The sequence below is a fragment of the Arvicanthis niloticus genome, chromosome 1 (assembly GCF_011762505.2).
Source record: "Arvicanthis niloticus isolate mArvNil1 chromosome 1, mArvNil1.pat.X, whole genome shotgun sequence".
NCBI classification, from domain to species: Eukaryota; Metazoa; Chordata; class Mammalia; order Rodentia; family Muridae; genus Arvicanthis; species Arvicanthis niloticus.
Window position 1 is genome coordinate 87,748,790 of NC_047658.1, and position 14,943 is coordinate 87,763,732.

General features: G+C 39.4%; 1 protein-coding gene across 2 annotated transcripts in view; it reads left to right on the forward strand.

Annotated features, from left to right (window-relative positions):
* The window catches only part of LOC117716437 (phospholipid-transporting ATPase ABCA3-like), a 75,455-nt gene that overhangs the window by 50,376 nt on the left and 10,136 nt on the right, over nt 1-14,943 (forward strand). For both annotated transcript variants that reach the window (XM_076918983.1, XM_034513487.2), the window contains 7 exons: nt 3,811-4,057; nt 4,227-4,431; nt 6,830-7,046; nt 9,824-9,997; nt 11,249-11,427; nt 13,351-13,476; nt 13,701-13,895. In XM_076918983.1, coding sequence (XP_076775098.1) covers nt 3,811-4,057; nt 4,227-4,431; nt 6,830-7,046; nt 9,824-9,997; nt 11,249-11,427; nt 13,351-13,476; nt 13,701-13,895 — 1,343 coding nt within the window. The remainder of the gene's footprint in view (nt 1-3,810; nt 4,058-4,226; nt 4,432-6,829; nt 7,047-9,823; nt 9,998-11,248; nt 11,428-13,350; nt 13,477-13,700; nt 13,896-14,943) is intronic.

The following is a 14,943-nucleotide window of genomic DNA, read 5'->3' on the forward strand; positions in this document are numbered from 1 at the left end:
ATTTTCAAAGATAGCAATAAAGTTTACATTTACTTGGTAGATATTTTTACCATCTTTACAAATAAGCCTGACATTGAAAGAAGTCAAATGTTTTGCCCCAAATCAGCCTTCTGCCTTGTGTCTAGAAACCACTCAGTATAATGTACTACATTTTAGAACATAAATTGTGTTCTCTTTCTAATGTAATCATTTATTCTTAGACGGGGTAATAGTTTCTTCATTGCCTGATGGATACTGTTCCTTTGGGACATATCCTACACATAGCCTCTAGGCTAAGGAAGCTTATTTTGTTTTTCTCTATCTTCTTCATGTTTTGTGTAAAGGATAAAAATATGTTTACAAATGTTAACTGTTCCTTAAAAACATAATCTCAGTGGGACTAGCTTACAAATAATAGATTGTCAGATTACAATAAATTATCCCCATTCTGTTTCTTCACAATGATAAATGAGTTGACCTGGTATGGTCTTCTAATTCCAGTTTTCTGGGAGCTGAGGGAGGAGGATCACAAATTTCAGGCCAGCCTGGGCTAGAGTGAGACTCAAATAAGGCTAATGATGTAGGTCAGTGGAATGGAACTTACATGATATGCAAGAGGCCCTGCATCGAAACTTCTCTCTCTCTCCCACTATAGATAGATAGATAGATAGATAGATAGATAGATAGATAGATAGATAGACAGATAGATATTGCTGATAGTTTTGGTTATACCAGTTTGAGCTTCCAATGACTTGCTCAGGAACTATCTCAGATCCACAGATGAAAGACACACATTAGTTCATTTTTAAACTGCTGTATTGTTTAAACTGCTCTGTGGCTGGGCTCTTCTGCAACTAGTGTGCCCTTACCTTTATAGCTAATTCAACACCTCTAAATCTGCTCTCGACTTAGTTGCCCAGTTACCTTCTGTGAAGCCCACAGGTCCTGCTGCCGGCCAAGAAACTTTCAGGCTGACTTTCTGTTGGCTGCTTTCCTTTCCCACCTACATTCTGGAAGATCTCCCCTACCCTTCTCTCTCCCCCAAGTATCTCTATCTTCTCTTCCTGCCTTCTCTCTCTCTGCCTGTGGAAACGTAAAAGTCCCACCTCTTTCTCTCTGCCCAACCATTGATCACTGGCATCTTTATTGATAGATTAAAACTCAATTGGGGGCCAGGACCTTGAGCATCAGTAAACACAGATTCCCAATTAAATCAAAGCATCAGAATCACTCCTCTACAGATGATGGATGGATAGATAGATAGATAGATAGATAGATAGATAGATAGATAGATTCTCTCTCTCTCTCTCTCTCTCTCTCTCTCACACACACACACACACACACACACACACACATGAGTGAGGGGGAAGAGGGAATGAAGGAAAGAGAGAAATATGCAGTGGTTAACCAAAACCACACAGAAAAGTGACTAGATAAAAAGTATCTTGACTCATGAGACAGTTGTTTAGATTGAAGTATGTTGTTTATTAAAACATCAAATAAGTAACTGAATATTCTATTTTTGTTATTAAGAACAAGGGCAGAAGCACAAGAGAATAATATAACAGACCCACCATTGTCACCTGTCTTTAATAAATGTTATTTTCTGTTTACTGAAACTTAGTCATGTATACAGAGATATATTTATCCTTTCTCAACCCAACTATTTGGGTTGAGACTGACACATGAAATTTTAATTATTTGTTCTAATCATCTTAGCCATGACTATGTTTTATTAATTTTTGTATTGTCTCTGTATTTCAAACTGTGTACCTTCATAAAAATGTGCTATTTAGGGTAAAGAATTGGCATTAAATCCTTTAGAACTTCTTCTCTCTTTGCTGTAGACAATGAAAAAAAAGTTTTCCAGTGGGGAAATAGGTTTTCAGGTAATTTTGCATCTGTTATTTTATCCCCAAATGGTCTATGCTTTAGCAAACCTGTAAACTTTTTTCAACTTTAGAATTTTATACATGCATACAATAAAATATAAAAATATATGCTACCTATTTTCCCCTTCAATTACTCCCATATTCCCCTAGCATGTCTCTCTCACAATAGTTTTGTTTATAACCCACTAAACCAATTAGTGCTTCCCATGTATGCATGAGTGGGACCATCCTGTGGAGTCTAGGAAACCTACCAGTGGCCACACACTCAAAAAGTAATTTTTCTGTCCCCTAGAAACTATTAACTGCCAACAGTTCCTCAGTAAAGAATGAGGTCTGAGGAGCATATATTCCTTCTATGTTGGAATTCTGACTGGCTTGATCTTGTGAAGGTCTTATGCAGGCAACCACAGCTGCTGTGTGATCATGGGTACCATAGGCACATTATGTCCAAAAGATAGCGTTTCCCCTTCCTCTGGCATTTACATTCTTTCTGTCTTCTCTTCTGAGATGTTCTCTGGTTTGGAGAGTCAATATAGGTATCCCACTTAGGCCTGAGCACACAGTCTCTTAGTCTCAGTACAATTACCAGTTAGGCATCTTTCCATTGACTTGTGTCCACTGCAAAAAGAGGCTTCTCTGGTCAAGGTTGAGTGACATCAGGTCTACTGGTTTAAACATGCACATTTAGACATCAATTTGGCAGTATGACCATTTAGCAAAATAACAATAGCAGGTTTTATCCTAAGGCCTATGACTTCCCTCTCCATGGGATTTGACCAGTAATTCAGTACCATGCATAAAATTCCCTCTTGTGGAGCAGATCTCAAATCCAATCATAAGATGATTAGTTAGTGTCAGGCCTGGCCTGACATGAGGTCTAATCTCCATTCAACCTTCACCCTTCAGTCAAGAACACAGGTGGGCATGATAAACAGGCCCCAGGCCCTAGAGAGATTTACATACTAATGAGGTACCTGAAGGCCAGAGGATGGAGCCAAATAAGCCTTCCTCCCCAACCCGCCCCCTTCCCCTCCCTATTTAACTCAGGTCTGCCCTGGGTTTTAGGGGGTGTGCATCCAGATCCATCCACCATCCGTGTCATGCCAATAAACCGGTTTTGAAAACCCAAGGACTTCCTCCTGTGTTGGGGCTGCGCGGTGAGGAACCATGGCTGCTTTAGTGAGCAGCCAGGCCTAACTTCCAGCTGGAGGAACCCAGGGCATTCCCAGCCAACTACACACAGCTTGACATGAGAAACCCTGGGTTCCCCAGCCGTTTTTTTTTTGTTTGTTTGTTTGTTTGTTTGTTTGTTTTTTTTACCTACAAGTTAACCTATAAAAATCATGCCTCAATTGTACCAGTGGTTATATCTTCCCTGGTCCATTTAAAGCACACAGTCTGGTGCTGGGTCAGACTATTTATACCTTTTTTTTCTCTCCATCAGTCTCTACAGCATCTTCCAACACTATGAAAGCTAGCCAGTGGAGAGGAGGTTTCCTGGTCTATTGGTGACTAATTTTTCTCTGTCCTATGGCCAAATGTGTAGTATCTTCAGTGATAGGGTCTTATCGTGATGTTACTGTGGGTAATGTTCTGGCAGTAGCCTGTGTTGTTTTGGAGACCTCTGGGGCCTCTCTGAGTGGTAACTGAGACTTTCATCTCCTGTTAATTTTGAGAAACAATGCAGAACTGTAAAGTGTTTATGCTGCACCATAAATTGAGTGAATGTGAGTTCTGGAAAGGTGTTCGAGCACCACAGTGACACAGAAAACATTGCCTGACTTGCCTTCTCAGAATAAAACTGCCTCCCCTTCATTTATTTAGAAACATGCCTCAGTTATGGGCTTCATCACCAAATTACAACTGTGCATTATTCATGATGGACGTTGGCATGAGCTGTATGTTGGATTTACTGACAAGTATTGTGTCTTCACCCTAGGTGACCTACTCAAATATTTGGAGAAAAATGACGAATGCATTCATTTATGCATCATCGCATTTTCTATCATGGTGGCTGCAAATATAACAATTTTTACTGTTCTGTTCAACAACGAAGCCTACCATTCACCATCTCTATCCCTGGCAGTTTTAGACAACATCCTTTTCATGTCACTTTCTGGTGCTGATGCTTCCATAACAGTCTTCAATAAACCTCAGCCACGTTCCCAGGATAAAGAACAGTTGGGGTATGTTTTTTTTGCGTTGTTGCTGTTTGTTTTACTTTTGCACTTGAAATGCATTCTTCCCACTCTATCCAGTTATATTTCTGAGACAAAAAAAAAAAAAAAAAAAAAAAAAAAAAAAAATAAATAGCAATTGGTAGAAATCTGTATCTTCCTTTTGTTGCTTCTGTAGGAGTGCAGATGGGAAGATTGTGGCCTTCAAAATTCAGCTGGGCGTGGCCCTTTTGCTCAGTGGCTTTTGCATCCTGACAGTGACTGAGAGACTCACCAAGGCAAAGCACATGCAGTTTCTAAGCGGTGTCTCTGTCCTTGCATACTGGCTTTCTGCTCTGGTGTTTGACTTTATTATCTTCTTTATTTCTTGCTGCTTCCTATTGGTGAGTGCAAACAATGTTGTGAAAGTTTTCTTTTAATTAATTTATTTTTTTTATGTATTCACTTTACATCCCACTCACTGCCCCCTTCCCAGTCACCTTCTCCCACAATCCTTTCCCTCTCCCCCTCCCCTTCTCCTCTGGGCAAGTTCTCCCCAACACACACACACACACACACACACTTCAAGTGTTTTTGAGGCTAGGCCCTTCCTCTCTCACTGAGGCCAGACAAGGCAGCCCAGCTAGAACATATCCCACATATAGGCAACAGCTTTTGGGATAGCCCCTGCTCCAGTTGTTCAGGACCCACATGGAGGTCAAGCTGCACATCTGTTACATGTGTATGGGGAGGCCTAGGTCCAGCCAGTATATAATCTTTGGTTGGTGGTTCAGACTCTGAGAGTCCCAAGGGTCCAGGTTAGTTGACTCAGTTGGTCTTCCTGTGGAGTTCCATCCCTTTTTTTCTGAAATCCTTCCTCCTGTTCTTCCATAAGATTTTTCTGAGCTCCATCCACTGTTTGGCTATGGGTGTCTGTATCTGTCTGAGTCATCTGCTGATTGGAGCCTGTAAGAGTTTCTTTTCCTTTGATTCCACAAGGAAAATATCTCCTCTATCTAATGTTTTCACAAACCTAGCTATGCCAGTAAGTAACCTTCTCATTATCTCCTAAAGAACATCTCAGAACTGGGAATGATGGTGCCTGTCTGGGAATCTCAGTACTTGGGAGATAGAGGCATGAGGTTAGGGGTTTACAATCATCCTCAGCTGGGGTGCCCTAAACCCTGTCTAAAATATATATTATCATTCCTACTTTCACTATATGCTAATCACAATAGCCAAAATATGGAGCACACCTTAATGACCACAAACAGATGTGTAGTGGGGAATAGAATATGGCATCTGCAAGCAATGCAGCATCATTTGGCCTTAGAAAAAAGTTATTCCTCACATTTGCTGTTACTACAAATGAAGGCAGAGGATATTTATCCAAAATATAGCAACCACCTAGAGCCAAATACTGTGTGCTTCTACTTTGATGAGATTTATAAAGCAGTCAAAATCAGAGTGTGGAATAGTGCTTTCCAGGACCTTGGAGCAGATTCAACCAAATAAGACTCTAGCTTAGGTCTCTCTAAATTTATGCTTCCTTACCTAGTTTGCCACATGAAGCATAAGTAGCTAAGAAGGAGGTCTTGCAAAGAATGGGAGAAGCAGGCTAGACCCATGAAGCCTAAATTAAAAGCAATGGATAGCAATGAGACACACTGAAGAAATAGGAAAAAAAAACATTTTGAGAAATCATCTGCTTTCTAGGAAAGCTGATAGCTATTGTTAGTATGAGATTCTACTTGTTCTGTGCATGAATCTTTAGAAAAACTTTTCTAAGGAAAAAAAAATAAGAAAAGACTGTGGTTATGATTCTGCTTGCTGGAATGTCTTGAACATTCCAGGAGGTGCACCTGACTTGAACTCATGCTAAGTTGTAGATTCTATTTTAAGGAGGCAGACTGCATTAATTGTTGGGGGCCGACTTTTAGCAGAAAGCAGCTATCAGCTTTGCAGCCATCTTGAGCCATATACCCTGACATGTGACTTGGATTACAATAGCCTACAACAGCTGAGTACACTCCGATAATCTTGGTTTAGATACTTTGAGATTAAAGGTGTGTGAGATTAAAGGTGTGTGACTTAAGAGTGTAATTTAGAGATAAGATTTAGAGACAAGACCTAAGGGCATGATTAAAGGTGTGACCAAAAGGCATGGCTTAGAAGTGAGACATATAAAAGGCAGAGACAGAACAGATCAGAGAATCAGACTATAGAGGGAGAACCAGACACAGCAAAGAGAAGACAGGTAGCAGGCACTTGGAAGAGAACTTGGAAGAAGTAACTTGGAACTTGGAGGAACTAGGAGCTAGGGACTAGGCACTAGGAACTCAAGACTTAGGACTTAGACTGAAGAATAAACGGGATTGAATTACACTCTGTCTGGTCTGCATTCTTCAAGTCCGTCTTCACTCTCGCTCTTGCTGAAACCCGACTGGAGGACCGTTGGGCCAAGATACAATGGCCGCCCAAACGTGGGTCAGCCCGGGCCTTAACATTTTGCTTGGGCCGCGACATTTTTTGGCCACCCCAACGTGGGGCTAGTGTGGGCTCCAACAATTAATTAATGGAGAAACTTCTAAAGAAAATGAAAGTCTTGGTATTTCCTTTTTTATTTTAGTGTTTTGGCTTAGGGCGTGTGTGTGTGTGTGTGTGTGTGTGTGTGTGTGTGTGTGTGTATAAGAGAGGGAGAGAGAGAGAGAGAGATAGTGACAGAGATAACAGAGACAGACAGACAGACAGACAGACAGACCCACCCTAAGTTCACCTTTGTCTCTGTACCCTCTGTTTCAGGCCATATTCAAATTCTGCAAACTTGACATCTATGTCATGGATTACCACATCCTGGAAACGATGCTGATCCTCATGTTGTTTGGATGGTCTGCCATCCCCCTCACATACCTGATGAGCTTCCTGTTTTCTAAAAGCGCCTCTGCCTATATCAAACTTCTGATGTTCTATTACCTCTCTGGCACTTTTGGTCTCTTGATAGATACCATAATAGAAGCTAGTAAGTGTGAGAACTTTACAAAATGCCCCCTTCCCCACAGATGGCGAGAAATAAATCAGCAGCAGCAATGGGCCAAAAAGATGGACAGAAGTAGGCAGTTAAGTTCTGGGATTTTGCAAACATCGGTATCCGAAATATCTCAATAGCCTTGGGTTTCTCCTATCATCTAGTCAGCATGCTCCATTCGGAACCCTTGTATTAGAAATCTGAGGCCTAACCTGAGCTTCGGGTCCTTGGCAGGACCTTGCTTCCCCTTCCTATAACTTAGACTCAATGGATCTGCAGTAATTTCAAGAGTTCTCGGTCTTACATTGAGATCTTTGATCCTTGGGAATTGATTTTGATGCAGGGTGAGAGATGCAGATCTATTTCCATTTCTTTACATGTAGACATACATTTTCCCTAGCACCATTTGTTGAAAATGCTGTGTTGTTACTTTTTCTTCGCTGCACTCTCAAGCATTTTTCTCAAACCTCACACAGCTGTTAATGACATGGACCTTTTACACCTGCTTTCAGAAACCTTGGGGTTATTTGACCTAGATAGATACAAAATAAATACTTCCCTTAAGAATTTGTAAGTACTCACATAGATTTTGTTCTAAAAGTATAGTAACCATGTGAGGGAAAAAACCCAAAACATTGACAGTTTGTTTTAAACAATTTCAGTTGGCTGTGATCCCAACTAAATAGTAAAAATACATACAAATATAAATTCCCTGGCTTCCAGATAATCTCATAGTTAAATTACACACAAAATAATTTTTTAATTTTTTGATTTGTTTTTATTTTTGTGTATGTATACCTGCTTGTCTATGTATATGCCGTGGGTATACAGCTGTCCCTGGAGACCAGAAAATCCCCTGGAACTGGAGATATACGGTGGTTGTAAGTCACTGTGTGGGTGTTGAGAACTGAACTCTTAACTGCTAAGCCATCTCTTCATCCCCCCAATAAGATACTGTAATATCAGAACCAAACCTGAATATACTTCAAATTTAAACATATAAAATATGCATTAAAATGTACACTGTAACTGAGTCTCAGGAGTATAAACAAATTTGGAAAGTATTTACAAATAAAACCTTTAAATGAAAATAAACTCAGAGTGTGGTTAGGTAGAAGGATCCATTCTAGGGTTGGTTTAGTGTACACCACAGTGATTATTCTTCATAATAATATTTATTTTTAAATATCTAAAAGAGATTATTTTAAATATTTTCATTTGTCACCACAAATGAAAAATATTTTATGTGATGGCCACACTAACTATTCTTATTTAATCATTCCACCACAACATGGTGGTCATAATGGACTCTCCGAGCCCAGCTTCGACCGGCACACTCTTTACAGAAAACACAGTTTAAGGAACTAAGATGTACAAAGTACAGTAGTCACAAAAGACGTGTATACAGAAAACTAAAACTTGAAATGTTGTATTGATATGATTAAATGTATTTTTCATGTTAAAATTATCAGAGACATAAGATAACAGTGTGGTAATAGGTTCATTTTAGTATAAAGTTCTAAGAATTCTAAAATTTTATTTACTTGACAATCTAATCAGAAAGTATACATACTCAGAATTACCAGAACTACTCCAATTAACTGCAGAAACACAATGTCATATACACCTTTCTCAGAACTGATGAACAAGACAGTGGGGAGAAGGTGACAGTTAGTACCCACTGAGCAAACCATTCACTGGGTGTGAGTTAGTGGGTATGTATATCTATACAATCCCAGCCAAGCACGTTGCTTTATAATATCTTAAAAGTCAAGCAGATGATGCACTGTCTGGGCTCATGCATAAGGGAAAGCCCTTATCATTATGCTACTGCATTATAAATCATCATCAGCAAAAGGTAATGGGAAAAGGAACACATGCCTGAGAACTGATACATAAGCCAAGGACAGTAACAGGAAGTAGGAACTACTAGGGAGCTGAGGAGTGAACCCTCTGCAGCCAACTGCCTATTTGGGAAAATTGTATAGCTCTAATTATTAATGTTGCAAACACTAAAATGTAAAAGCTGTACAACTTTAATGGGAATAACATTCAAATAAAGAAGAATTATGGACAAAAAAGAGTAAAACCTGAATAGCAGAGACACTACTTACACACACACACACACACACACACACGCATACGCACATGCACACACACACACACACACACACATGCATGCACTTGGCCATCAGCTGTTGAAAGAACTTGAGAAATTAATAAAATGACAAATAGCTTAGGAAATAATAAACAGGTGTATACACAGTTGCTGTACCATTAAAAATATTCTAAAAGAAGAAAGAGATGAAGGACCAAATGAAAAGGAATGAAGAAAAGGAATGGAAAGGCAAGATAAGGAAGGGGAAGGAAAGGCAAAGCCAAAAGAGAAAATATCCTCATATACCTGACAACCTTGGGCCAACAAACATGAAAAGTTGTTGTACAAGTTGCAACATACTAAACAAGATTCCAGAGAACGTAGCAGATGTAAAGTGCACTATAACCATCAAATGCGTAGTTTAAATTCTTTTCACATAAAAAAGTAAAAGCCACAATTCTACTTCACCAAAAAGACTTTTCAGGATTCTGTAATCATCAGCACAAACTCCAGCTTTTGGCTACACCAAAACCTATTAGCAAGTGATGAGCTGTTGTTCAGACATAATCATCTGGGTTTCAATTCCCTGGCCTTGCTTTGATCATTACTAGGGGACTTGTGACCTGGAGATCTTCATTTCCTTTTACATAACCTGTTCTTATCACACTTTTAGGGCTATCAACCATCATGTCTAACTTCACCCAAACCTTCCTGCTCAATACGCTGCTGCTCTTTCCCACGTACAACCTTGGGAAGTGCATCAGTGAGTATTCTGTTATTTACCGGAGGAAAATGCTATGCATCCAGCAAAAGAATGTTCTCAAATACCTGAATTGTAGCAAAGAACGTAAGTATATTGGGGATCCCTTGTTGTGGAAATATAAAATCCACAGACAGCTGATTATTAGTTGATCTTTTTTCTATATGGTCACATGACTGTAAGCTTTGCCCTCATTTTCCTACAGTGTGCACCAAACCAAGGGCCACATGCATACCAGACACTCATACTGCCACTGAGTTACAGCCGCAACTTTCTTCTCATTTTGTGCCAGTCTTGCTAACTATCTCAGGATGACCTTGAACATGAGACCCCCAACTTACAATCTTCTATCAGTGTTCTAAGCAGTTAGAGACTTGCTTTGTGTATTAAGACCATTTCTTTGAAAGATAAACTTATTTTATTAGTTATATTTTAATGTCTTTATCTAAATTTGATAGTTCAGTGCTCAGTATGGAAGCGTGGGAGAAGGAAAAGGTTTCTAGCAGAGAAAACTAACAGCATGGCATCAAACAGGTACTCATGTCAACAGCAGTAGAACTAATTCACACCAACAATGCACACCTCATGATGTGATGTGATGTGATGATGATGAAAGGGTGCTTTCCTCCATGGGATTCCCCTTCAAAGACCACAGCACCACTATAATCATGAATATGAATGTAATCACAGGATTGGAACATGGAACACATAAGGGACATTGCATTAAAAGCTATGAAATACAAATGAATCTAGTACTTCAATGAAGTATTCATATCTGTGTACTCATAACATACATGACACTAGCAACTAGCATAGTGGGTAAGTAATAAAGGAGACTGGGCCCAGAACACAGGGAATTCTCTGTGCCCTCTCTGCAGTTGGTTTTGGATGGATACATTTCAGTCATTAGGCTGGGAAGATAGTTTAGTCATTAAGATGCCTGCTATTTAAGCATGAGGACGTCAGTTCAATTCCCCAAACCCACATTGTAAAAAGATAGTGCTGGTGGCACATGCTTGGAATCTCAGTGCTGGCAAGATGTAGAAATATGACTCCCGGGGGCTTGCTGACTGAGCTTATTGTTAGACAGTCAGTAGACACATTAATATTCATATCCTTATTATGTTACTATACAATATGTAGATGAGGGTCAGTCTCTCAAACTGCATTTCTGTAGGAGGATAACCACTTCTCAAATCATGAAGACTGTGTCTTAGTTTAGCTGAATATTTTATTTTATTTTATTCTGTTTATTTGGTGTTTCATCAGTCATTCACATCAGTGTTGCGCAATAAAATTAAGTGTGTGATACCCCATTTTTCTCCCTTCCATCCTCAGATACTAAGAAGAACATTTATTCTTTGAAGAAGCCTATGCTTGGAAAGTATTTAACTGCTATGAGCGTTGCTGGCTTTGTTTTCCTTCTCTTCATTTTCTTTTGGGAAAATATCTCATGGAAATTAAGAATGCTCATCCATCGACACACTTACTTTGGTGCCTGCAAGAAATACAAACAGGTAAATACTTAAGTATGGAACAGGTCAAAATAAAACAAAGAAACAATAAAAACAACAACAACAACAAAACTCTAGTAGCATGGAAATAAGACATGGAAAGTAGGCACTTATTTATACCTCAGGTATTAGAGAAAAATGTCCTTCATAAAGGAACGTCCTTCATAAAGTCTTTATCTTATATTCAGGTTTTTAACTTTATTTCTATAATTTCCTTTGTTCTATTCACATTTGGTTTTTACTTCTTAATTCTCACTTGTTAATTCCCTGGTTTCTCTTTAGTGAGCTTAAATCCATGACTCTTAAACTTGTCACTGATTCTAATGTGAGCATTTAACAATACATACACCAAGCCACATGTGGTAATACATGTCTGTAGTTCGAGCTATGTGGAAGGCTGAGACAAGAGGATCACAAGTTCAAGGCACTTCTGGGCTACAAAGGGAGTTCAAGGCCAGCCTAGATAACTTAGACACTGTCTCAAAACGGAAAGTAATAATGTAGGCTTCTAGGTAAGAGGCTGTTTCCACGTGGCCTGGGTAAGGAAAGGTGAATATAAGAAAGACTACTCTGTATTCCAAAGACAGAAAGAGGCAGAGTTTGAGAAATTTATGAAGTTAATAACAGGACAGCTAAAAAATACCCAGGGAAAGATGTGTATCCATGAACAAGAGTAAGGCAAGCCACACACAGCTCCAGACACTAGCTTCATGGTTGGGGAGCAGAAGTCTCATTTAAAATACAAACTGGGTAGTACATCTGAAGAGACTGGCAGTTAAGAAGCAGATTTGACTCAAATCCAGTTCTTTTTTGTAGTAATAATCAAAATTCCTGGTTTTACAAGGTGATGGTTATGATAAAGGGTTCATCCTCAAAGACCTTTCTACATAACTAGCTACAATAGCCACAAGCTAGCCTGGAACTCACATTCTCCAGCCTCTACCTCTCAAGTGCTAAGATCATCAGTGTTCACCACATGCCCAGACTCTCTTAGTTCTCAATGTTTGTTTATTACCATATTTAAAAAATGCATTACTACACTTTCTTTCTTGGAACTCACTGTGTAGCCCCAGCTAATCTGGAAATCACTATGTGGACCAGATCTTGAATCCACAGAGATCAGCTGGCCTCTGCTTCCTGAGTTCTAGGATTAAAGGCATATATCACTACATCTGGGCCAAAGATTTGTGTGTGTGTGTGTGTGTGTGTGTGTTTGCATGCGCACGCACATGCAAGCACCCTTGAGAATTGGGGTAAGTGTTCTTAACTGCTGAGCCATCTTTCCATCTCCAGCATTTCTGTGTTTGTTTTTCTGTTTCCCCAATCTCTTCAGATGATTTTCATCCTTATGTCCAGATGATAAAATAATATCTATGAATACTTTTTATATTAAAAATAGGACATTTTTACACAATATATTCTGATTACAGTTTCCTTTCCCTATACTCCTAGAAGCTCCTCCCCTTCCATCCCAATCCACTCCCTTTCTGTCTCTCATTAGAAGGTATGTAAGGGATAATAATAAAACAAAACAATTCAGAATAGGACAAAGCAAACAAACAGAAGGAAAAGAGCCAAAGAAAAGGCACAGTAAACAGAAACACATGCAGAATTCCATTCATTCCAGTAAAGGTTTTAAAGTTTTGAATTACACATTAGAGCCTGCACATTCATGGTTTCCACTTTGTGAGTAGCTTTTGCCTATTCTCCACTCACCACCTTCACTGCTGTGATGAACTACTCATTACTATTGGATGTGTGCACAAGGCTAAATACTCATCAAGTCCCTTGGAAATTGCTTCAACCATCCATTTATACATGTGTAAATTATGCCCAAGTTTGGATTTTATGAACCCACTACATTTAGGACAGATGCCTCCAAAAGATATCCGCACATAAGATTTTTGTCTTGAAAAAAAAACACAGGATATAATTTCCAAAGGATTATCTGGAACTTCTGAAGATAATGATGTAGAAAATGAGAGAAGAGAAATTCTGTGCCATCCTGAAAAGTTTCAGAAGTGCCCAGTTCTTATTAAGGAGCTCACGAAGGTAAGGCCATTTTATGGCTTTAATAGTCTGCCCCCAGCCTCCTCTGAGGGGGTCAAAGTCTCACTGTGGTTCTTCAGGAGCTTTGAAAACATTTCTCTAAAGTTCTTATGATGCTATCTGGGGGAGTGACCACTTTGTCCACAATATTTTTTGTATATAACCTACAAATGTCCTTTACTAAATTGTGCATTGTGTATATGTGTTTTTTGTTTTTGTTTTTTAAGATCTACTGTAAGTCTCCACCAGTTCTGGCTGTGAAAAATATCTCCCTTGCTATCCAAGAGAAGGAGTGCTTTGGATTGCTTGGATTCAATGGAGCAGGTAAAACAACTACCTTTCAAATTTTGACTGGAGAAAATATTCCTACCGCCGGGGATGTGTTCATTGATGGCATTAGCATCACCAAGAACATCCTAAAGGTAGGCTGTTATTCCATGCTAAGATGTGAACAGAAGGATGGCTCTAAGATGCAGACAGCAGTCAGATGGCCAGATATAGCACATGGCAATGATGGCAGGTTCTGGTGTCTATGCTGTGGATTCTGGAGAGGAAAACACATTTTTGAAGAGAGGGTAAGATAATAAAAGCTCCATCTACAACAAGATTGTCTTTTTTTTTTTTTTTTTTTTTTTTTTTTGAAACTGTAGGAGCGAAAGACAAGTTCTGACCACATGCATCCCAGAAGGGCTGGAAGGGTGTAAGGCAGAGGATGACTTGCATGTAGTTTAGCTGCAACTAGTGCCTTGATCCCTAGTGCCTTGATCCCTGGTCATTGAGTGCTCTAAAACAGGATGGCCTTTCTGAGCCATTGCCAACCAAAGCAAGCCCACCAGCCTTGTATCTTGTGCTGGTCACTGGCTGCAGGAACAGAAGAAGATGAGTAACTCTGGGAAGAAGTATGTTGAAAGTGTAAAGCAGAAAAGAATCAAAAAGTTTCAAATCCCAGGAATTAACAGCGCTTATTAGGGCCCTTGAAGAGATAGAAAAACAGCCTGGAAGATAGAATTGCCCTCCTGAGACTGTTAGGATGCAAAGGGGATTAGGTGATCTCTCATCAAGGAACAAAGCTGAATTGAAAATCAACAGCATGATCAGATAAAGTGTGAAGTTTAAAAGGAGACCAGACAAGAGCACGGCCCACAGATGCTTTGCAGTCAGCTCAGCTGGACAGTCTAATTATAAATTGGCCACATTCTGCTTTTTCTAAGTCCTGTAACCATTTCATAAAATGAAATGTTGAATTTCCATTTTATTCATCTCTAAATACTTTCTAAATTTTTTATGGCTTCCTTCACAATCCACTCACTGACTGATGCTGTGTCCTTTAACTTCCACAACTTTGGAGTGCACACCCTCCCCTTAGCGTACCGCATGCCCACTCTGTTTCTCCTTGCAGTTTCTATCTCTCTATCCATAGCTACAAATCTGTTTCTTGACTTTCTCTAAAGCTCGTTTAGTATTTTAAAA